This window comes from Fukomys damarensis, unplaced genomic scaffold (assembly GCF_012274545.1).
Source record: "Fukomys damarensis isolate Sample0158 unplaced genomic scaffold, DMR_v1.0_HiC HiC_scaffold_20, whole genome shotgun sequence".
Classification (NCBI taxonomy): domain Eukaryota; kingdom Metazoa; phylum Chordata; class Mammalia; order Rodentia; family Bathyergidae; genus Fukomys; species Fukomys damarensis.
In genome coordinates this window covers 1,534,427-1,559,778 of record NW_022900932.1, presented here as the reverse complement: position 1 = coordinate 1,559,778, position 25,352 = coordinate 1,534,427, and the positions used below count along the sequence as shown (strand labels likewise).

Here is a 25,352-nt window from a genome sequence, read left to right as displayed (position 1 = left end):
AGCTTCAGGGACTTTCTCAGAGCCAGCCCATTGACAACAGTATCTCATGAGATATTATGCAACCAAATACTAACAATTCAACCAAGGTATGCTACTGACATAATCAAAATTATACAACTGATCATTAGAATTTATTATTGGACTTACAATATGTTTTAATGATTGTATAAAGTTATACTTAAGAATGAATCTATGTATTAGATTAGTTTTAACACAGTTAAAATGCAGAGTGAAATCCTACTAATTTAACTTTATATATGTAAAAATTTAAGTCACTCTTTCCATCAACCTAGCCCTTAAAAGCAGGCTAAATACGAATTGTCACTGGACAGGGTCTGAGGAGGTCACCTTTAAAGAGGATATAGGAGCCTCAACTCACCACCCACCCCCACAGACTCTCATCACAGAAAGAGCATTCAGGATACATCAGTGAGAAGCACAGACAGGTCTATTAAGCCAAATAAAAGTAGTGCGGTACACATTCCGAAATGAGTATGGATACTCAAGGAGGAGGCACATCATGGCCTGGGGCTGCAGATAGTTACGGGCTCTTCGGGTACCCTCGAGACCAAGGATTTAGGGTGTGCATTCCCGGTGTCTGCCATCAGTGAGCTAGGTTAAAATGCACACCATTGGTCCGGGGACTGAGCTCAGTGGCACGTGCTTGTCTCACGTGTGCAAGGTCCTGGTGCAAGGTCCCCAGTATAAAAAAAAAAAAAGTCCTTAAAATGCAGATAATTTGCATGTGTTTTAAGTTTAAAGATACGATACCCAATTAATAGTGTTGTTTCCCTGAGGAGTGAAGTCTGTGAAGTCTGTGGATTTATAGTCTTCAAGGAAAAAAAGAAAAAGCCCAAGCCCTATATGCAGGCTTATTGTATCTTTAAGACTCTTTGAAGTAAGAAGCCTTGAAGAAAAATAGGCCCAGCACTGAAAAATACATTGTAGCTTTGGGTGATTTTGTGTCTTAGAGCTACAATTTTCTTAAAAGTACAATTTTAAAATTACACTTCCTTTTCTCTTTGTGGCTTTGTGCTTTGGTACTGGCTTTGGACGTAGAGACTCTCCCATTTGTTGGCTGGGTAACTTCAGGTATCTCTATCTTGAAAGATTTTATACGAAGGTCACCGGGGATGAAATGTGTTTGTGTTTGGAAATTCCCTTTACAGAGTTTTGTAGTTAGCAGGCACTCGGTTAAAGGTGTTCAGCCGCTGCTGTTCACACTGGTTTATGAAATCCCACTCACTAGCTCCCCGTCTTCACATCATCTAGTGCTGACACCTTAGCTTCTTTGGTTCACTTTCATTTGTTTCAAGGATTTAATTTTAAAGTATAGGAATTCTTATTTTTAGTCATCAGACATTTACAAATGCTTATAGCTGGGGATTTAGCTCAGTGGTTTCACTGCTTGCTTCGCAAGCACAAGGTCCCGAGTTCAATTTCCAGTACCAAAAAAAAAAAAACTATAAAATGCTTATTTTGTGAAAGTTTCTCAATAATGAATGAGACACAATCTCTGGCCTCAGACTCTCCAAAAAATTACAAATTATTTTCAAGTCCAATAGAGTGGGTTCCTTTTCAGTATCCTTTGTTCACCTAATGATCCTTAAACCTTCCCAGGCTCTTGGTCTACATCTTCCTTTCCTCTTGCCTCTTTGAAGTTCTAAGGCTTTGTTACGACACAGATTCCAGAACTTTCGTGGGCCACATTCCCTTAGTCTGCTTAGGTCTGATCGACCCGAGTACACAATTCCTCAGAGACCCTCTGTATCTGTCTACAAGGGCCTCCCTGACATCCAAGTTCATACTGCTCAGAAGCAGTGAGCTTGAGTTGCTTTATCTTGGCTTCCCTCTGACAAAGGAATCCAGATGATGTGGAACCCACTGAAGGCAATACCTGGAAAATGGCAGTCTGGGGTAAGGGCCAGCTTCCTCTCTGAGACTTTCTTGACCCTACTGGCTCAGAAGACTTCTCTTAGGGACATCAACGCAACTGCTTTACCTTCCTCACCTTCTTTTTCCAAGTTCTATACCCATTATTTCATTCTCATGGATTACTCTGGAGCCCAAAGGAAACAGCCAATAGTCTAGTCAACTCTAGGGTAATAGTAATAGTTTATTGTTTGGTTTCTAGAGTGTGAAGTGATCACGCAAAATAACTATCCTCCAAAGTATGTACTTGGAAAATTCTTTGGTCTATTATTACCCTTTCTGTACTGTTTTCACTCTGTGATCTGTCTTAACTCCGAGAAACAGTGACTTATTCTTCTCTTCCTCATAAATAGGGTAGGTTATCTTCTAATTTCCCTATAGCCAAAACATTTCTAATACCATCGAAAGAGACTGCTACTTCTGGAGGTGTAATCTGAGTTGACTAGCTTTTTCTTCCTTCCCTAGGGGTTACCTCATGTTAGGGAAAAAATCCTATCATAATAGACACCAGAGTTTCTGTTCATTGTTTTTCAGAGGTACATTAGGAGCAAATTTCTGAATGCTGACTTGACAGGTGAACTTTTCACATGAACAGATGTCTATAAAACAAGTTAGACATGTGCCTAACTTGCCCTGATTGGGAGCTAAACCCAGAGCCTTCACTCTGAGTTACTTCCCCAGCCCTTTTTATTTTTATTTTAAGAGAAGGTCTCACTAAGTTGTCCAGGCAGGATTCAAACTTGTGATCCTCCTGCCTCGGCCTCCCAGAGTGCTGTGATTACATGCATGTGCCACATGGATTATTACATTGTTAAGTTGATTGCCTTTTTGAAGTAGCTTTAATCTTGGTGTAATCTACGTCCTTAACCCTTTCAGAGTTTGACATTGCTCAGCTTTTTCATTGTCAACAGATAGATTTATGTTTGGTTTGTCCCCTACTCTTCTACAAAAACCTCATAGCCTCTGTTTTTTATAAGCACAGAATGTTTCTATTTAAGACCCTTCCTGTAAATCCAAGACTCTATATCAATCAAATGCAATCCAGTGACACATTAACACAGGTTAAATAGCACCAGCATGCTTTATCTTGTCAACCTCAATAACAAACAAACAGATATCCATTTTATCATGAGAGACTTGGTGCATGATGACTGAATAATCTTTCTCAGTGACGAGAAATTTCTGTCTTCTCATATAACCAGCTTCAGTCAATAGCTTTTAGAAGTCTCTGAAGCTTTTTGAATACTCATCACATAAATTTTTGAGTATGTATTCCCTAGATATGAATATTTCTAAATACTATTAATGTACAGCTAAACTAATATGTATGTTTTTAAATTTAAAATTTTATACATATGAGCTAAAATTACATAAATATATAAGTTCTAAATTTTTTCTCATACCCCAGAGGGCTGCTTTGCATGCCACTAATCTCTTCTGCTCTTCTCTTGTCTGAGAGTAGGAAGCTCCATTAGGGAGGAAGTTGGTCATGTTGCCCACTGTAAATCAAGGGCACACAGCATTGCAGCCCTTAGAACATAACCAAAAGCCAAAAATAGGCAGGGACAGGAATGTGGGGAGAGTAACATAATGAAGAAGTAAAGGAGTTGGAAAAGCAGAAAAAAAGAAAAGGAAAAAGTCTGTTAACCACAAGCTGTCTCTGACAATGACATGGCCCAAATAAGCCACATACAGGTTTTTGTTTCAGAAGTAGCTTTGGCTGTCATCCTGACTATCCTGGGACTTGCCATTCTCGCTATTTTGTTAACAAGATGGACACGACGCAAGCAAAATGGTAAGTCTTGGGTCAAAATGGAGATTCCTTGTCAACATCTCAAAAGGAAGGATCCAAGATACAGTCTTGGGTTTACTTCTATTTAACAGATAGCTAGAGACTTTGCCAATATTCTGGAATTGTTTCAAATACACGAGTCAAAAAATCTTTAACTTAGCAATTCTCCTTGCATGTTAAATTCCCAAAGTTTATGTTACCAATGTTGTCATAAAAAAAAAATCACAAAGAGAATTTAGCAAGAGTAATAAAAATACTTTAAAACAAAATTATTTGAACTCCAAAGGAAATTAAGTTTAAAAACTGGATTTGAGAAGACAGTATGCTAACAGACACCAACATCTAATGTTATACAGAAAGAATTGGAGACTTTTAGTAACAACACAGATTGATGATGAAACAAATACAGAACATGTAGTGTTTAACAGTGTAGGAGAGATGGGGCTTATAAAAGCTGACTCCTTTCTATAATGTCACAGAGTCCCACAGACTTTTCTCAATATTTCTCCCACTTCCTTCTAATCATCTATGTCCTCACCCTATTTCCCACACTAAAATCTTGTGAGCCTTCAAAGTGCAATTAGTGTGAAAGGATAGATATAAGATTGCCTGGAGATGCTGAAGAGGTGAGAATCAGTGGTGAATACTATCAGGAGGCCACCTTGAAAGCAAAGAAACATAATTTAGAATGAGGAGAGTTGGGTCAGGGGAAGAATGTTTCTCACAAGTTATTAAAGGAAAATTCTTTGCCTAATTCTTCCACAGAAATATATGCTCCCAGATACAGTTCAGAACAAAGTATTTATACCCATGAGAAAAAGGAATATAGTAAGAATTTATGAATTTTTTTATAAGGCAAAAACAAAATTTGTGTACCGTTGTTTCCAGCACCTAGTAGAGAATATATCATTCCATAAACTGAATTTCTAAGTTACTAAGAGAAATTTACCAGAAATTTATTATAGCCTTGAAAACCAAATGTTGTTAGGCAGAATAAATCAGTAGTGAGTATCCCTGCATGATGCTGAGGCTCGTTTCAGAGAGCAGCAACAGAGTTACCAAGCCTCTGGAGAAGCAGATTCTTTGCAGCAGATGGTTCAGTAGAAGGTCTAAGTCCAACAGTGAAGAGGGTCAGTAAAGGAGCAGGGCAGAAGAATCTAATTGTGGCCAGGAGAGACGAAAGTGAATGCAAATAAGGTGATTATGATTACGAGGAACAGTACCAAGTTCAACATAGAGCTAAAGCAGATTTCCCATAGTAAGATCTGGAAAGATGCCAAAGTTGCTAACAAAGACACCCCTGAGATCAGTAAGGGGAAAAAGCAGGAGCTAAGCACAGGAGTAAAAACAACTATGAAGCTCCTGTGATTATCATTAGCCTGGGTAATATTTCAAAACTGGTGAGTGATATAATCACTCAGCTACCACCATTCTCTTCTGCCATTTATGCACAATCCATAGTTCCTACAATATCCTCCAGATAGAGTCCCCAAGGTCACACCTTCATGGTCCATTCCTTCCACTGGGCCTCACCTCCTGTTTCCATCATTTCCCAATAATGCCATCAGATTATTATCTCATCAATGGATTGATCCACTTAATAAAGTTAGAACCCCATAATCCAATTACTTCTCTAAGCCCCACCTGTGAAGACTGTTGCACTGGGATTAAGTTCTCAATACTGTACATGAGTGTTTGGGAGAAGCTTCATATGTAAACCAGGACGCCCACTAATGACATGGAAGAAAAATCACGGTGTTCTCTTTCCCTCATTCCGTAGGTGCAAGGCTTCTGGACTATGAAGATGGCACAGGTAAACAGATTAGGAGCCATTAGAAAATTAATGGAACAATGTGTTACTTAGAAAAAAATGGGCTCATCTCCTTTTTAGCATAATTTGTTAAAATAGCACGTCTTTTGCTGATATAAAATCAAATGCTTATCAACCTCTGTTAATGTGCTATGCAAAGAGTTGTGCACTTTTCTCAGAAAAGGCAAATATTTCTCCTTATTAAGGCCATTAAAAGATTTCCAGCTCCTGTTTACCCATAAGATCTTGAAAAGGTTAAACAAAGTCCCTGAAACAATTTCTTAAGATGTTTAAAATGAGGATAAAATATTGTATGTAATTTATAAGTTGTTATAAAAATTAAATGGAATAATGTAAGTAAAAAGTCACTTTTGAAGACTTTGGAAGCTATATAGTATCATATAAGAAGAAATGAAACTTACAATCCCTATTTTAGAAGATGAAATTGCCAGGCACAGTGGCATATGCCTATAATCCCAGCATTCCAGAAGCTGAGACAGGCGGCTCACCGTGAGTCTGAGGCCAGCCTAGGCTACATATTGTTTTCCTTAAAATAAAATCTACCTTAAAAACAAATTCTAGCATGACTTTAGAAGAGACGTCCCTTGAAAATGAGCCCTACAGGGAGTTCAAAGCCAGCCTGAACTACATAGAGACTGTCTCAGAAAAAAAATGAAATTGATCCTTTAGAAGGGTGATACTTACCCAAGTTCACCTAAGGAAGAAGAACCCTGATTTTGTGACTCTGACTCCTGCACTTGTATTATTATCACAAACCATCCCACTTTGATTTAAAATAATGAAGAGCTCATTTTATACTGAATTTCAGTGTTTATTATTAACAGTTATAAACTGCCTCCCAAATCCAGACATATGTTCTGACATGAATATGGAATAATGATAAAGCTTAACTTAATAACACTTCAGAAATTTGAATTATGAGGACACTCCAAGGCATTAGCTAATTTTTTGTCAGGGATGTACATGCTAGTAATTTTAATGTACTATGTATATCTTTAGCTCTCACGACCCAACATGCACTGTTGTCTCTCAAACTCTACTCGCCAGGGCTGCCTATGGATGTGCTCCCTGCTCACTTGCTCTTCTTTCTCCAAAACTCATTATGAGCCACTAGAACTGCCTCTTACTCTTGCTTGAACTCACTGAAGTTGCCCATACTAGGTCCACCAACTGAAGAAGAACTACAGGGTTGATGAGGTTGTACATTATGGGAACAATTACACGCACACACACACACACACACACACACACACACACACACACCAGTACAAGCACATAATTTCCCAAAAGTGGAGAAATAGAGAAAGGAAAAGAGGTTCAAAACCCACACTTAGGCTCATGATCCATTCCCCTTCTTACCTTGATGATTCATCTGTAAATGAATGACAAGAATAAGAAGTAAAAAAGGGCTGTGACATCCTCTTTCTTTTCTGAAAGGGAACTCCCTAAAAATAGAATATTTGGAAAAGTAGCAAATCTTAGTACCAAAATGTAGATTAATGGCAAACTTATTTCATCAGTTACTGATAAAAATTATCGTTTTATTTCTTTCCCAAAAGGTGTGTCCTCTAAGAAACCTAAAAGAGGAAGAGGTAAACAGATTTTTTTTTTTTTTTTTTTTTTTTTTGGACTGGCGACTGAACTCAGGCCCTTATGCATGCCAGACAGGCACCAGAACCACTGAGCTAAATCCCTGGCCCCCTGGGGTAAACAGATTTTCATCTAGTAAGAAAGCAATGTAGACATGATTTTCAAGGCTGAATCTCATTATTTTTTTATCTTTTAGGATTCCAACATTCATATTCAACAGAAAGTGGTAAATAAATCAGATATTGGATTGTTAAGAAATTAATACATAAGTCTACTTAAAAAAACTAAAAATCTTATTTTTTCTTCAATTCTCCAGAGATGTCATATGATGATCAAGGTAAGTATATTTAGAGATCTCAGCAAAATTAAAACATAAAAATCAATACTTCTTCCTGTCATAACATGAGACATTAAAAATCTATAGTATTAGAGAGTTCTCTATCACTGTGGCAAAATATATGAGGAAACCAATTTTAAAAGGAGGAAATATTTATTTTTGTTCATAGTTTCATGGGTTTCAGTTCATGGTTGCTTGATCTGATTGTTTTTAGTCCTGTGGAGAGGCAGTAAATCATAGTGAAAGATCATTGTAGAAGAAAAGGGCTAAAGGTGTAGGGAAAGTGGGAAGGGTAGGGGAAAGGTAAGAAAGGAAAATAAAAAAATATGAGAAAATGAATAAATGGAAATAAAGTGTTTGTAAATAGGGAGGGTAGCAGGGGGTGAAGGGAGGGCAGGGACAAGCGGAAAAAATGAGAACCAACACCTGTCATGTAAAGGTACAAGATCCCAATGATGAATGTAACTGTACTGTGTACCTAAAATGTACCAATAAACTCAATGAGAGGAAAAAAAAAAAGAAAGTTCATTGTAGAGGAGAGATAGTCACCTCATGGCAGCCAGGAAGCAGAAAGAGTTCACTTTTTTCACAAAGTTCCTTTCCTGAAACCCATTAAGCTATAAATTAATAAATAAATTGGTTATTTAAGTTATTAAAGTAGAGAAAATTGACAGTGAGGAATAGCATATTCTTCAAAGATTTAATGTTTCCTAAAAGTTCTTTCTATGGTATTCTAAGAGAATGTTCAATGGGAAACCAGTACATAATTTTTCTTTAAAACACAAAAAACTAATTTGTTTTTACTCTTCTTTTTCGCAATTGCTCCAGTAGCAGCCTGTAAGTGCCTACTATCTTTCTCAATCTCATCTAGTTTTGTGTAGCATCTGGGCTCCTTCTTTTGCCCTTACACTTCTGACATCTCACCATGGACCCTGAGAATCAAATTATTTTCCATCTCTTTTCCTCCATATTTTCTTATATTCCTTTATGTTACAAAGAGTTATTTTGGTTGTTGGTGGTATTGGTGGTAGAATTGGATGGGTGTGTGGGTAGGTGGTTGGTTGATTTGGTTTTAGTTTTTGTTTGATGAATCAAAGGCCCATAAAAATAGGAAACCACATAGAAAAGACAAAGGAAGGGGGACTGTTCCTTTGGTTAGAGATAGATATGTTACAAAAGAGGGAAAAAAAGGAAAACCATACTGGTAAAATATGTTGGAGTCAGTCACAGGAAAGATCATTGAAACAACATAAAAACTTTATATTTTAGCCTGAAACTATAGGGTCACAAAACAAATTTCCCAAAGATAAAAGGTAGAAATAATAAAATTAGATGTAGCAAATGAGAATATGAGGGACATACTGCAAAGAAAACAGAGAAAGCACTAAAATAAAATTAAAGATAAAAGATAAAGGCTGATCTTTGTTCTTTCTTTAATAGTTTTTTTTGTTTTTGTTTGGTACCAGGGATCAAACTCAGGTCGTTGTGCTTGCCAGGCAGGCGGTAGAACCACTGAGCTAAATCCCCAGCCCTATTAAAGTTTCTGACATCTAATATTGGACCACTGTCACTGCAGAGAAGAAGCCTTTACTAACTCTCCTTCACTGAAATAATTTGAGACCTGCCTTTCATAACATTCTCTGGCAAACTACACAAATTTATTTATGATTTCACTTGAGTAAAAACAGTAAATATATTCATTAAAAGCAAAAATTAACAAAGTACATTAAAAGCATAACTCTTTGGGTATGGTGTCACATACCTGTAATCCCAGGATTCTTGGAAGTTGAGGCAGGAAGACAGAAAGTTTGAGCCTCATCTCGGCAATTTAGCGACTTATCAAGACCCCATCTCAAAATAAAAGGTTAAAAAAGTGGGCCGGGGATTTGGCTCAGTGGTTCCACTGCCTGCCTGGCAAGCGCAAGGACCCAAGTTTGATCCCCGGTACCAAAAAAAAAAAAAGGAAAGAAAGAAAATTTTAAAAAGTGCTATGGGTGTTGCTTAGTCCAAAGGCCTTGGGTTCAATACCTGATAGTACCAAAAATAATAATAATAATCTATGTATGTTCACTAAACAGCCATGCTTCAAACACAGTATATGACAAACAAAACATAACAGGACTAAAAAGAAAAACTCTCAATTATAATTAAGAAATTCAACACTCCATTCTCAGTAATTGACAGAACTTAGATGATACATGAAAGGTAAGAGAATTAGCTATGAGATATGAAAGGGAAATATTTCAGAGGAGAAAATAAGCCACTCTGAGATTTCCAGAATATTTAAGGAAAGCAAGAAAGCAAGTAAGCAAGTATACATAGGTTGCATGTTTCACAGATACTGCTTTTTTTCATATAAATTAAAGATTTATGGCAACTTTTCATCAAGCAGGTCTATCAGTTCCACTTGTACACACTGTGTCTCTGGGTCATAATGTGCTAATTCTCAAAATACTTCAAACTTTTTCGTTATTATTATATCTGTCATGGTGACCCACATCAATGATCTTTACTACTGTAATTATTTTAAGACACCATAAACTCTATGAATATTAGATGGCAATCAAAAAATATATGTGCTCTGACTATTCCACTGACCAGCTAGCTCCCTGTGTCTTCCTGTCCTCAAGCCCCACTATTCCTTCAGAAACCATGTTATGGATTGTGATTAGATTCCGCCCCCCAAGCCTCATGCTTTTTCAGAGGTGGCTGAATCTAGGGTATGACTGATTCATGTTCACTAGGATTAAGGACATGACTGCTTCCCTCGTTAAGTAGTCTGAATAAGACAAAAGGGACAGAAAGATGCTGTTATGGTCTCATTGCTTTTGCTATCTTCTGCCACTCTGCTTTGAAGCCAGCTAATTTTGGACTGAAACCTCTTCATACTGTAAAAATACCCTTTCCCCTTTAACTCTGGGAGTTGGGTATTTTGTCTCAGCAATGAGAGAAAAGTAGTTAACACACACAGCAATACTGAAATTAGGCCAGTTAATAACCTTACAGTGGCCTCCAAGTATTAAGTGAAGAGTCGTGTGTCTCTCATTTTAAATCACAGGTGCAACATGATTATTGAGGAACGTATGTCTTAATCAAGACAGATTGAAAGTTAGGCCCCTTAGTCAAATGGCCAAGATATGGACTCAAATAAAACAGTCTTGAAGGAAATTAAAAGTACCATTCCGGTGAATACTCAAATGAACAGAAGCAAAAGAGTACTGCTCCTGAGATGGAGAAAGTTTTAGTGGTCTGAAAAGAAGATCAAACCAGCCACAACCTTCCCTGAAACTAAAGCCTAATCCAAACCAAGGCTCTAACTCTGTTCAGTTCTATGAAGGCTGACAGGAATGAAGAAGCTGCAGAAGAAAACCTTGAAGCTAGCAAGATTGCTACATAAGGTTTAAAGAAAGAAACTATGTCCAAAACATAAAAATACAAAGAAAAGCAGGAAATTCTACTGTAGAAGCTACAGTGAGTTATCCAGAAGATCTAGCTAAGATCATTGATGAAAGTGACAATAGTGTCTTAGTTAATTTTATGATTGTTGGGACAGAATATCTGATACCCACAAGTTAAAGAAGGAAAGGTTTATTTCATTTCACAGTTTGTAGAGGTTTCAGTCCATAGTCAGCTGGCTCCAAGGCAGGGTGGCCTGGCAGAGGAGAAACAGTCCATGGCAGGGCAGGCAGGAAGCAGCAGCAGCAGTGAGCCTGCCTTCTTGTTGTCAATTTATATTCCAGCCAGGCTACAAGCCTATCAATTGATGTCACCCACACCCAGGGTGGGGCTTCCCTCTTACTAAATCCACTCAGCCACACCCAGAACTATGCTAATCTAACTGAGGGACGAATCCATATATCATTCACCCTTAATCCTAGCATCATACATCCTAGAGCAAGTCACACTCTATGAGCACCTGAGACTTTGGGGGATGTCTAGATACAAGCCATAACACTAAACAATAGATTTGTAATGTAGACTCCATGCCAAGAAAAACATTATATTGAAAGAAGATGCCACCTAAGACTTCAGAGTTAGAAGAAGCCCATGTGTAGCTTCAAAAGGATGACTTTCTGGTTTTGAGGTAATATAACTTGTGATTTTAAATTGAAGCTAATGCTCATTTACAATTCCAAAAATCCTAGAATCCTTAACATGTGTGGTACATGCATGACTGTCCCATTGGGTGACTTTTTATTAGTAAATAGACCATTTAAGAGTGATTGGGTCTTCAGACTTTTCAACGAAATTGAAAGAGAAGCAATACTTCCAAATTCATTCCTGGAAGCAAATATCCCTTTGATTCCCAAACCTGGGAAAGATGTAACTAAAAAAGAGAACTAAAGGCCAATCTCCTTAATGAATATAGATGCAAAAATCCTCAATAAGATACTAGCAAACAGAATACAGAGGATCATCAAGAAGATCATACATCCCGACCAAGTCGGATTTATTCCAGGGATGCAAGGATGGTTCAACATACATAAATCAATTAATGTAATACACTATATTAACAAAGTCAAGGACAAGAACCACATGATCCTCTCGATAGATGCAGAAAAAACATTTGACAAAATACAACACCCATTCATGATAAAAACTCTGCAAAAAATTGGAATAGATGGTCTATTCTCAACTTAATAAATGCTATCTATGAAAAACCCACAGCCAACATCATATTAAATGGCCAAAAACTGAAAATCTTCACATTAAAATCAGGAACAAGACAAGGATGCCCACTATCACCACTCCTCTTCAATATAGTTCTGGAAATATTAGCCATAGCAATTAGACAAGAGAAAGAAATTAAAGCAATAAAGATAGGAAAGGAAGAAGTTATACTGTCATTATTTGCTAATGATATGATACTCTACATTGAAGACCCAAAAAACTCCACCAAAAGACTTCTTGACTTAATTGACACTTTTAGCAGAGTAGCTGGATACAAGGTCAGCACTCAAAAATCAATAGCCTTCTTGTACATAAATAGCAGACTCACTGAGACAGAAATCAGGGGCACAATTCCTTTCACAATAGCATCCAAAAAAATGAAGTATCTAGGAATCAATCTAACAAAAGAAGTAAAAGACCTCTGCACTGAAAACTACAGCACTCTGAAAAAAGAGATTGAAGAGGATATAAGAAAATGGTAAGATATCCCCTGGTCCTGGGTAGGAAGAATCAATATAGTGAAAATGGCTATACTACCAAAGCTGCTATACAGATTCAATGCAATACCAATTGAAATTCCAACACTATATTTCACAGAACTAGAAAAAATAATCCAAAAGTTCATTTGGAACCAGAAGAGACCTAGAATAGCAAAAGCCATACTAGGCAACAAAGACATGGCATCAGGTATAACAATTCCCAATTTGAAGCTATACTACAAAGCCACTGTGATAAAAACAGCATGGTACTGGAAAAGAAGCAGACCTGAGGATCAGTGGAACAGATTGAAAGATACAAAAACAACTCCAGATGTACTCAGCTACCTCATCTTTGACAAAAGAACCTATCATCCTCACTGGAGGCAAGATAGTATCTTTAATAAATGGTATTGGAAAAACTGGATATCAACCTGCCAAAGATTAAAACTAGACCCTTATCTTTCACCATGCACTAAACTAAAATCCAAGTAGATTACAGATCTAAATATTTAAAAAGAAACACTCAACTTGCTGGAAGATAAGTTAGGCAGAACTCTGGAAGACATTGGCACAGGAAAAGACTTTCTGAACAAATCCTCAGTAGCACAGGAACTAGCAGAAAGAATCAACAACTGGGATCTCATCTTACTTAAAAGCTTCTGCACTGCAAAAGAATCCATCAACAGAACTAAAAGACAACCTACAATGTGGGAAAAAAATTTTACCTACTGCTCCTCAGACAAAGGACTCTTATCTAGAATATATAAAGAACTCAAAACAATCACCCCCCCAAATATAAAGACCCGATTCAAAAATGGACATCTGAAATTAATAGACATTTCTCAGACAAAGAAGTAAAAGCAGCAAGTAACTATATGAAAAAATGCTCCACATCACTGGTCATTAGAGAGATGCAGATGAAGACAACACTGAGATTCCACCTCACCCCACAAAGAATGGCTGCTATCAAGAAATCACACAATAACAAATGTTGGCACGGCTGTGGGGAGAAAGGAACCCTTCTCCATTGTTGGTGGGAGTGCAGACTGGTGCAACCACTATGGAAATCAATACGGAGATACCTCAAAGAGCTGGGACTAGAGGTTCCATTTGACCCAGCCATCTCTCTGCTGGGTATTTTTCCAAAAGAATTAAAAGAATCATATTACAGTGATATATGTGCACCTATGTTTATAGTGGCACAGTTTGTGATAGCTAAAACTTGGAATCAGCCCATTTGCCCATCAGTTGGAGACTGGATAAAGATGTAGTTTTTCTATTAAATGGAATACTATTCAGCCATAAAGAATGAGAAATTAGATTCATTCATAGGAAAATGGATACATATTGAGGATATACTCCTAAGTGAAATAAATAAGTCACACATGTGTAAATACCGAATAATTTCTCTGGTGTGAAAAACTATAATAGTACATAAGATCCTAAGGATATAATTAACAATTTGAAATAGGAAGAAAAGGGCTAACAGTGTAGGGCAACTGGCAAGGGTAGGGGAAAGGTACTAAGGGAAAAGAAAAAAATGAGAAAATGGAAATAAAGTCTTTCTAAATGGGGAGGGGAGGGGAGGAGGGGATGAAGGGAGGGAAGGGAAAAGGGAAAAAATGAGAACCAAGACCTGCCATGTAAAGGTACAAGATCCCAATGATGAATGTAACTGTACTGTATACCTAAAATGTATCAATAAACTCAATGAGAGATAAATAAATAATCCATGTTCATATTTCCAACTCTGGTAAACAGTCTTGTTATTGTGTCTCTCACATCTCATGCTTTTATATTATTTTTTATGTTAGATGTATTAAGTAACATTAACGTAAGAGACAAACCCAAATTTCAGTACTTGGCAACAACTTTGCCTTAAAAAAGTTATATCAAATGAATACATACTTTAGCATATTCCTCCTAAGGCCATTAAATATCCCATATTCTATAAATTATAATTTTTTTCCACTACTAAGTTGAACCCAGGGCCTTCACACCAAGCTACACCCCCAGTTTTTTATTTTTTTGAGACAAGGTCTCCCTACATTGTGTAGGCTCCGCTTGAACTTATGATCCTCCTGTCTCAACTTCCCAAAATGCTATTATAGATGTGCGGCACCACACCCATCTTGAATTTGTAATGGAATTGCTAGTTACTAATGAGAAGTAAAGGCCATAGGAAGAAAAGGTGCAAAGGGGAAGAGGAAGTGGGAGCAGCAGGGGAAACGAAAGAAGGGACTGGAATTAATATGAGAAAAAGAAAAAATAGAAAGTGAAGTCTTTGCGGATAGGGAGGGCTGGAGGGGGTGAATGGAGGGCAGGGGAATGGGGAAAATATAAGAACCAAGATGGATTATGCAAAGGTGCAAATTTCCAATGATGAATGTCACTATATTGTATACCTTAAATGTACCAGTAAAATTAATGTTTAAAAAAGTAAAGGCCATTTGAAATAGTTTAGCACAAGGTCTTTCTACATTAAAGCACACAGAGAGGAGGAAGGGAAATGAAGGTTCCCTAAATTTAACACAGATTTAATGACACAGATTCCATCCAATGAAGAGGGTTGGGTATCGGGGGAAAGGGAAAGCGCAATACCTACTGATGTGTTTGCCTTTGTCTATTTCAGTGGACACCTTTGGAAAAATCGGTAAGTTTGGAGCATTTCTGTGCCTTACCTGCTACTGTAATTAGGACTTTTGAGGTTTTGTTACCAAATTTGCTTGAATTACAAGTCCTTCTACCTTAAAATAGCCACTATTTTTATGTGGTTTCCTCATATTTTTGTTTTGATTTCCACTTATCTATTTTCCTTTCATAGCAAAGTACAATGGCCTTGTATTTTATTCTATTACCAAAGACTATTCCCATGTACTCCCATAAGCATGTACTCCCAGCCAGTCTATTACAACAGAGCCTATTTTCTCTGTGCTATACTCTGTCAACTGACAATTTTTATTAAAAAAGAAAATTCTCTAAGACTGTCAAAGAATAAGTGTCAAAATAAGATGGAACCAGCCAGGCGTGGTGGCACACGCCTGTAATCCCAACACTCGGGAGGCTGAGGCAGGAGGATCAATGTGAGTTCGAGACCAGCCTGGGCTACATAGTGAGTTCCAGGTCAGTCTCAACCACATAGTGAGACCCTGTCTCAAAACAAAAACAAAAACAAAATAAAATGGAACTTCCAAGACACATTTTTTTACAGGACCAGGAAATGGCAGAAAGTCAAGAAGGCAGGAAATGCAATAGTTTGAATTTTGGTGTAATTATTACTAACACAAAGATTAAAATCTTTTTATTAACTAAATGGCATTAAATGGCATAAAATAACCCTCTCAGTGAAACTGGATGCTGAACTTTGGTTAGCAGCAGTCCTGAAGATTTTATACTCTCTGGAGTTTGTTTCTGACTTTACCTAGAAAGGATATCACTGGAACATAGGTACTCTTTGAGTTAGAAAATCCTTACAGATCTTTCTTTTTGTTTTATTTTTAGCACTATGTCCTCTGGATGAGCTACTTACCTACTCTCACCTCTGACATTTTGCCTTATCATCATTTTCTGGCATGGCTGTTTCTACTCCAAAATAAGAGCCTTGTACTTCTAAGGTCATTTTGTTTTGTTTTGTTTTGTTTCATTTTTTGAGACAGGGTCTCACTATGTAGTTGAGACTGACCTGGAACTCACTATGTAGCCCAGGCTGGTCTCGAACTCACAGAGATCCTCCTGCCTCAGCCTCCAGAATGCTGGGATTACAGGTGTGTGCACCATGCCCGGCTCTAAGGTCATTTTAAATGTTCTTATTTTCCAAAGTCTTCTAAGATGTTAAATATCTATTTTGGAAAATATCAGTCTATGGAGATAAAGTTAATAAGAAAGGAAGCCACAATCTCTGACTATCTTGTAGGTTCTGAAAAAGAACCTCCTCAATGACTCCCGGCAAAATAAAGCAAAAGAAGACTGGTTTCTGAATTCCATTAGTTCTTTAGTTGGAACTTAGAACTCTTTTTCAGTTATAAGTAAAGAGCGTCTGAATCATATTCATAGGGAAAATAGTTAATAACCAAACCTCAGTGACTTTCTCTTGCTTTCTAAATATATATATTTACCTTTGAGGGATAGTATGTATTGAGCACCTCCTATGAACTCAGTTTTGGAGCACCTGTCTAGCATATGTGAGGCCTGGGCTCAATCCTCAGAACCACAAAAAATAAAAAGAAGAAAAAAATAGGAAATAATTTTTTTGGTACCAGGGATCAAACTTAGGACCTCATACTTGCCAGGTAGGCACAGTACCTCTGAGCTACATCCCCAACCCTAGATAAATTTAATGAGACATATTTCAAGAATTTAAAACATTCAAGCCACTTACAAAATAGAGCAATATTTCCAAAAATAGATACTTAATATTTAAACATGTTAAAACTTTGTTCTTTCTAGAAAGAGACTGGGTTGAGGAGAGGAGAGGGCAGAAAGATGAAGCTGAAAAAGGCTAACATTTTCTTTTGACTCTTGGTACAAAAAACTGTGCATTCACAGTAGTCTTTCTGTGCCTACATCCCTAAAACGCCATCCCCACACAAGGAAAGTGACAGGACAATATTCTTATTATATGTTTTCCTTATAAAAAGAATGCATCGGGGCTGGGGATTAAGCTCAGTGGTTCTGCCGCTTGCTTCACAAGCACAAGGTCCTGAGTTTGATGCCTAGTACCAGAGAGAGAGAGAGAGACAGAGACAGAGAGCAAGCATTGTCTGTGGTTAACTTTATACATCAACTTCACTCAGAAGAACCCTGAATGATAACACGGCTATGTGAAGGGATCACAAGTCAAGATTTTTTTTCTGGAGATTACTTTTTAGTAAATATATTTTTTAAAGTTGCCAGAAAAAAAATCAATTTGATCTTTCTCACCCTCCCATACTGAGCATGGAACCCTTCACAGTGAGCTACATCTCCAGCGCTATCTTTATATTATATTTTGAAACAAGGTCTTGCTAAGTGACAACTCAAAATTGCCATCCACTTTCTTCAGTCTCACAGACTGCTAGGATTACATATGCTGGCCACCATACTTGGCTTCAATCCATTCTTTTCAAATATTTTCTTACAAAATGTATATTCTTAGTGATGCAGTATGTGTATGATTCAATACAAATTCAAGAAATTTGAAACAAACTAGACCATAAAATATTATCATCCTTTCGAGTCTCTTCTCACCTCTACATTAAGCTAAGTATGTGATCCTTTAAAACATAATCAATGGCCAGGGATTTAGCTCAGTAGTTTGGTGGCCTACCTTGCAAGTGCAAGGGCCCGAGTTCAATCCTTGGTACCAAAAAAAAAAAAAAAAAAAAAAAAAAAAAAAAAAACGTTATCAATGGCTTGAAAACTTAATGATTCATCTTTCTGATGCTTAACAGATTTGTTTTAGAGTCTAGATCTGCCTGTGCACTCCCTGTTGACCACTGAATTAAGAACCTAAGATTAGTTTCCTACTAAAGACCATGTTCTATTTTCTACATTAAGTATAACAAGTGAGAATTATTAATGTGATAGCTATTTCATTATATCTTTCATAGTCAGCAAAAACTAATACAATTTAAAATTTGTAATCATTAATTTTAATCAGCCTGAATAAATTACAGTGATCCCAAAAGTCTTGATTAAAGTCTTGATTACATAGAATTTTGTTGTAGGGGCTACTGCCTATAATAAATGGGCTTTATGTTTACACTATAAGTATAGGATGATCATGAGATCCAAAGAAAAGAAAAGATTTATGTACTATCTTAAAATCTAGGACCGGGGATGTAGCTCAGTGGCACTGTGCCTGCCTGGCAAGCACAAGGTCCTGAGTTTGATCCCCAGTACCAAAAATAAATCTAGAAGAAGATATTAGCTTAGAATATGGTAGAGTAATGATCTATTGCTTGTTTCTGCAAAGAAAAGTTGAAATAAAAGTGGACCTTATTTTATGGGACAGCAGCTTCCTGAAAATAAATGCTAAGAAATCTAATTTTTGTTACTTAAGTTCAAGATAGAAAAGATATTAAAATAATCAGAGGTAAAAGATATTAAAAGTGATAAGGTGTTTTTAAGTGCAATGAGGAAAATAACTTTTAATTTTATGAAATTAGGAAAGGATAAGTAGAATAAAAAAACCTGTTTCATTAAACCTCAGAATACTTAATTCTTATTAACAAAATCTATACAAGTTAAAAGGCAAAGTTTTGATTAAAAGTGGGTCATGCATTATTTAAACAGTAGTAAATAATTACTTCCTAAGAAAGGGTAGAACTAGAAGTATCCCTACATTTTAAAAATATCATCTTGTTTGAGAAGTACATTCTATATGAATCAAGGTTAAAAGCATCCATGGAAAAACATACTCTTCTCTCCACCAGCCTGCACCTACCACACCCCTAGCCAAAACCACACAACTGAGAGCACAATATTCTAGACTATCTTATTTAATTCATCATTGTTTGGAATATATTGCCACTAATTTTTTTTTCAGTACCTGGAATTGAACTCAGGACTTTGTGCTTGCTTGCTAGGCAAGAGCAGCACTACTGAGCTGCATCCCCAGATGAAGTGCCACTAATTTTCACCAGAAACTTGCAAATTAATTTACCTTCAATAAAACATCATTTCTCAATATCTTAACAAAAATTATTAGGGGAGGAAATTCATAAAAGAGTTCAGAGAACATTACTGCAAGTCTCTTAATGTTATGTTTATTTTGATGTCAAAAGTTTAAAATAAGGGCCAGGGATTTAGCACAGTGGTGCTGCTGCCTGCCTCACAAGCACAAGGTCCTAAGTTCGATTCCTGGAACCAAAAAAAAAAAGCTTAAAATAGGAAATAGAAAACGTTAAACTATAAAATCACTTTTGATTTATAGTTAATTTCTTTACCTAACACAGGTATGTCTCATTTTATATAAAATTCTAAAGTTATATGAATGTCAATTTTTCAAACATCAAACATCAACCTGTATAAATGTATCAGGAGATTTTTTTTTTTTAAGACAGGGTCTCACTATGAGATTGACCTGGAGCTCACTATGTAACCCAGGCTGGTCTCAAACTCACAGCGATCCTCCTGCCTCAGCCTTCTGAGTGCTGGGATTACAGGCATGCATCACCATGCCCAGCCGGAAATTTTCAATATTTAAAAAATCCAAAAATTAATTTTTCAGCAACAAATCTGGCTGTAATGCAACTAACAACTCCTCTAAATTATTTGTTGAGAACTAATGATCTATATTAAATCAGAGAGTTTTTGCACATCTCATTTGGTAGGAGTACTAGCCAATGTTTTTTGACTAAGTACTTACTATGATCCATGCACTTTACTAAGTGTTTTACTTACTTAAGTAACATTATTTAATCATAACACCTCTGCAAGATAACAACTACTGCTGCTCCCATTTTACAGATAAGAAAGCGAAGTTTGCCCAAAGTCATCCAATGGAGCCAGGATTTTAATATCTGTCTCCAAAGGCTATGTTCCTTTATCATTTATCAAAACTCAATAACTTTTAAAAAGTGAGCACAGCAGACTAAATGTAAGGAAAATGAGTTTCTGTGGATTCATTAATTTACCCAAATAAACTGGGCTAATAGGGGATAGTGAAACCAGGTTTCTATTCAGCTCTTAAATTCAGTAATCTTTCTACTATATAAAATATTAGGTTTTTTTCAAAGCAAAACGTGTCTGCTGCACAACAAAAAATCCACACAATTCACCTTAGGAGCCTAAATATTTCTTACTTAATTCAGGGAACCAAATCACTTAAAGAGAAAAAAACTAAAAAAAAAAAAATACCTATCAAAAGCTAACAGATTCAAGTTTATTAGATCACACAGAAATTGATATGTAGCAGAGGTGATTTACCTTCACATTATAAGACAAATCTGAGAGTTTGGCAAAGTGAGCTCACAGATATTACAAGAATCAGACTAAAGTGATGGCTAAAAAAGAACTCTGGAGTTTTATTACACAGGTGTAATTCCCAGCTCCACCACCCACTAATTATATGATCTGTTTACATTCATCCAATTCACTGTCTCACTTTCTTCACCTGTAAAATTGGAATAATAACAGTAACTACCCTACATGGTTATGAAGATTAAGTTATTTCATATGTAAAATGCTCATAGAAGTGAGTGCTTGGTATAGGGTAAGTACTTCATAATTATTAGCTTGTACTATTATTGCTTTTGCATGCTGAAATATGCTTTTATTCAATAAGGAAAACATGTTTGAGTTCAATTTTTTCTGTCTTAAGAAATAATTATTGCTTCTTCCCACAATTTTTCCTTTAAAAGTTTTTAAGGATAGATTCTGAATTAGTCCCTAAGCACTATTCAGTAGTCATAATCCAAACAAATGCCAGTTCATTAATATTACATTTTACCTTTTCTCTTTAGTCTTCCAATTTATTCAAGTCTAGAACTCTTATCAATAATTCTGTAATATTATGTGATTCCACCATTTATATTTTTGAGGAAAATCTCAATTTAAATTTACTTTGCCAGTTTTAAGACAAAAAAGGGAAAACAATATCAAGAGAAAAATAAGGATAAAGTAAAAATACTTTATACCTGAATCACGCACTTTTGTTGTATATTCAGTTATAATTCCAGGCTACGTGGATGAAGGACTTACAAAAAAATCAGATTTCAAAGCACAACTTCCAAAACATGGAGAAATGACAGAAAGCGGGGAATCACTGAAGAAGAAAGTATTTATAGATTCTGATGAATCTTTTATAGCAACACACAAAAAGGAGCCAAGAAGAAAAGCAAAAGTCATTGAGCTGGAGAATGACAAGATAGGAATGGAGGTCAAGGAAAAGAGAGAAGCTGAAATAGTAAAAGAACAGGAAGCCCAAATAAAGAGTGAGATGGGAGTAACAAAAGCACCTGAGCCCCAAAGGAAAAAAAGTGCTGTCGCAGTACCCACAAGGCAGGAATCTCAGATACAAAAGAGTGAAGAGCAAATACCAAAAGCCCAGGAATCCCAAGTAAAAAGTAAGATAGAAATACCAAAGGAACCTGAAGCCCAGGAAAAGAAAAGTGATCTAATAGAACCCACAGCACAGGAATCTCTGATACAAAAGAGTGAGGAGAAAGTACCAAACGCCCAGGAATCCCAAGTAAAGAGTGAGATGAAAGTATCAAAAGAGTCTAAAGCCCAAGAAGAGCAAACTGAAGCAGAAACACCAAAAGGAAAGGAAGCTCAAGAAAAGAAAAAAAAGGCAGAAGGAGCAAAAGGAGAGAAAGCTCAAGAAAAGAAAAGTGAGGAAGAAATGCCAAAAGGAGGGAAAGCCCAAGAAAAGAAAAGTGAGGAAGAAACATCAAAAGGCAAAAAGCCAAAGAAAAGAAAACTGATGAAAAAACACCAAAAGGAAAGAAAGCCCAAGAAAAGGAAGATAAAGAAGGATCTGAGGATAAAGGAAAGGAGGGCAAAGAAAAGACAGATGCAAAGACAACTCAAAGTAAAAAAGAAAAAGATGCTAAAAACAAGAAAGGTGATGAAGGAAAAGACAAAGAAAAAAAAGAACCAGAAGCCAAGGGTAAAAAACCCCCAGTAAAAGGCAAAGGCAAGTAAAGGAAGGAAGAACAAAAAGGTGGAAGAGTATGAGTAAATAAAAGGCCCATAAAAGAGCTGATCATTATGATTCCCATATCTCCAGATATGAGCCATGTCCCAGCCGTTGCTCTATTATAAAACCTATTTAATCTTATAAATCTGCAGTTTCTACTCTTCAGAAGTTTCACCACTTTTAAACTTTTCAGTCATAATTTTGGCTTTCAAATGTTTGTTTTATAAGCCCATATATATATTATTCAGTCGAGAAAAAAATGAGTATTTTATAAAATAAAACATTTTTATCAAAGAAATATATTATTTCCTTCGGCAAGTATTCTATCTCTAGCTTAACCAACCAATAAATTCCTCATGATGGATTTCGTGATTACCAGATACTCTACCAGCAATAAGACACATACAGAAAATTCAAGTCAGAGTCCCTGCAATTAGGTATCTTGAAACACTGCATAGCAATACACATATGCATGAAAAATTTTTAAAGTCAATCGTAAAACGTTCCAAGTAGTTTAGATGGACAACATAGTAAGAGTTCGGAAACACCTTAGAATGGGAAAATAAAAAGGATAGCTTCCAAAGGAAGAGAATGACAGTATTTGACATGTGTTAAAAGATGGATAAGATCATAATATGTTCAGTGAAATAGTAGAAAGCAAGGAGGCTATAGGCTATCATGCCATGCTTTAGTGACAGTAGGCAGTTTTACTGCTGCAACAGTCTTGTGGGAGACATTCTAAGGTTTAATTTAACTTTGAAAAGGATGATGTAAGGGATTTGAGAAACAACCTTGAATTTATATTTTACTTTTTAGAAGCTATGAGCTTTCTGGAGTGTTTGAGAACAATAAGTTTGCATTACAATGTTAATGTTATGGTTGTGCAAAACAGATTGCAAATAAGAAACACCATAAGTAGTAAATCTAGTTAAGAGGTATTTGGAGTAAATGATGGGCAATAAATAGAAGAACTACATCTATTTTTTAAAAATCACTCTTTCATGATAACTGACTGCATATGGGTAAGGAAAAAAAAACAAAACAACTGAAGATCCCATAGCTTTTGAAACTAAGTGACAGAAAATCACTCAAAAACTAGAAGCTGGCTTGTGGGACAAGAAATGATTTAGTCATTTTTTCATCACTGGGACAAAACCTCCAACACCCACAACCTAAAGGACAGGTGTGTTTTAGTTTACAACTCTAGTCTATGGTTGTCTGGTTTCAAGGCAGAACAGGGGGGCAGAGAGGCAAGGCGGAAGAAAGATGTTCAACCTATGGCAGCCAGGAAGAACAAAATGATGAGTCAGACAGGGAAATATACACTCCAGGCCATGCCCCCAGTGAAGCATCTCCAGCCAGGCCCCACCTCCTAACGGCACATTCAGCTATTGTACTCAGTGAGTAAATCCACTAGTGAGTATAGCACCATACGATCCAATCACTTCCAAACACATAAGGCTTTGTGACTTTTGGGGGGGGGGTACTGGGATCAAAATACAGATCTCACACTTGCCAAGCAGAGGCTGTGCCACTGAGCAAAATCCTTAGCCCATAACCCATAGCCCATTTCTGCAGCTGGCCCCTAAAAGACTAATGTTTATCTCATTATGCAAAATACATTTAGTTTGTCCGTCTCTACGAACTATCAAAGTTTTCACAGTTTCAGCATTGCTAAAAGTCTAAATTCAAAAACTCCTCTGAGACTCAAGACAAACTCTTAGCAGTGAGGCCCTATAAAAAAGCAAAAACAAATTAAACACATCTAATAGACAATGGCACGTGGTAAACATTCCCATGCCAAAAAGGAGAAATAAGTGAACAGAAAGGAATTAGCAAAGGAAGATGGCAAACATCAGTAGTTCTGTGTCAAGTACCTGAGGCAGGTGATGGTAAAATGTAAACTCCAAAGGGCTTAGGCACCCCTACAAACTCACTGGTTCCAGTCTTCACAGCCTCACTCTTGGAGTGACTCCATTCATTGCCTGCAGCTTTCCTCAGCAAACGTTCCATGTTCATAATATCTCCAACTTCCTGGGTCTCCACTGCACTTTCAACTCTACTCTCAATTTCATGAACTTCCCTCTAAGACCACATTGCCTCGCCTCCAAGGTCTTCCTCTAAAATCTACCTGGTCACTTCCCCAACCCCATTAACCCTTACACTCTGCACATCTGTAAAACCAGCACCACATGGATGCTGCTGCCAGTTGAAGCAGTAACCAAGCCCTCTTGGACCATGGCTGCACAGGACTCTGAGAGTCTGGATACCTAAAGTCTGTGAAAAGAATTCCAAAGAACCAATCCCCTTCTTGAACACAGAGTCCAGGGGTTCTTTTCTAAAATGATAGCTTTACAATTTTGTACCTTTAATCCTCCAAAAGGTAGTGTCTTGCTGATTTCTGAGATGCCCTCAAGCCATCTGTCCCACTATCGTGATGCAAAGTACTTGGTTTTTTTAGCAACCACATTCTCCATGGCCCTAACTTTGTAGGCCCTTCCTTTCCTCAAAACTGCAAGTTTTTCAAATCTTTGACCTCTGCGTTAGCATTGATCAAGTAGGAATGTTACAGAAGATATCCCTTAGAAACAACTGAGTAACTGAAATTATCTTTATAGTTCCTTCCCAATCTGGGATTCTACAAAGTAAGTATAAATTTCTTTTAAGTAACTAGATGTCTTCCAAGGAAATTTTTCACACTGCTACACTATGATTCTTTGAAGAAATTTAATTTTAAAAAAAAAGAACTTAAACTTTAGCCCCTTCCCAAATCATAAAATATTTTGTAAATGTTTCAAGCTATCCAACTACAACCTTACAAGAGTAGCCCCACAGCTTTCAGTACAATCCAAGCTAACATGCTATCCCTATTGTGTACTCACAGCCTTTCCACAGACACGAAGCTTTTGTTAATTTTACAAGTCTTTCAATCCTCAGTCTGCATACATTTAGCAAGACTGAACTGCCAAAAATAGGAGAGAGAGGAGGAGAAAAGGTAAATATTTAACTTTTTATACTGTAGATTATGGGGGTTTTGTTTTGTTTTGTTTTGTTTAATACTGGGAATTGAACTCAAGAACTTGTGCTTGCGAGGCTGG

The 25,352-nt window shown here is 36.7% G+C and overlaps 1 protein-coding gene across 1 annotated transcript; it reads left to right on the top strand.

Moving 5' to 3' along the window:
* Nucleotides 1-1,576: 1,576 nt before the first annotated feature.
* On the top strand, nt 1,577-24,528 carry Tsbp1 (testis expressed basic protein 1). The gene is made up of 9 exons (XM_019205348.1): nt 1,577-1,917; nt 3,641-3,727; nt 5,505-5,537; nt 7,115-7,147; nt 7,342-7,371; nt 7,462-7,482; nt 15,265-15,285; nt 21,281-21,902; nt 24,441-24,528. Exons 1-9 carry the CDS (start codon nt 1,905-1,907, stop codon nt 24,526-24,528), a joined length of 948 nt encoding a protein of 315 aa, XP_019060893.1. The 5' UTR covers nt 1,577-1,904.
* Nucleotides 24,529-25,352: the final 824 nt, after the last annotated feature.

Excerpts from the sequence above, each read along its gene's own strand:
- Tsbp1 (XM_019205348.1), top strand. Across the intron at positions 7,372-7,461 it reads TTCATATTCAACAGAAAGTG|AGATGTCATATGATGATCAA; the intron begins GTAAATAAATCA and ends TCAATTCTCCAG. Across the intron at positions 15,286-21,280 it reads GGACACCTTTGGAAAAATCG|TTATAATTCCAGGCTACGTG; the intron begins GTAAGTTTGGAG and ends TTGTATATTCAG.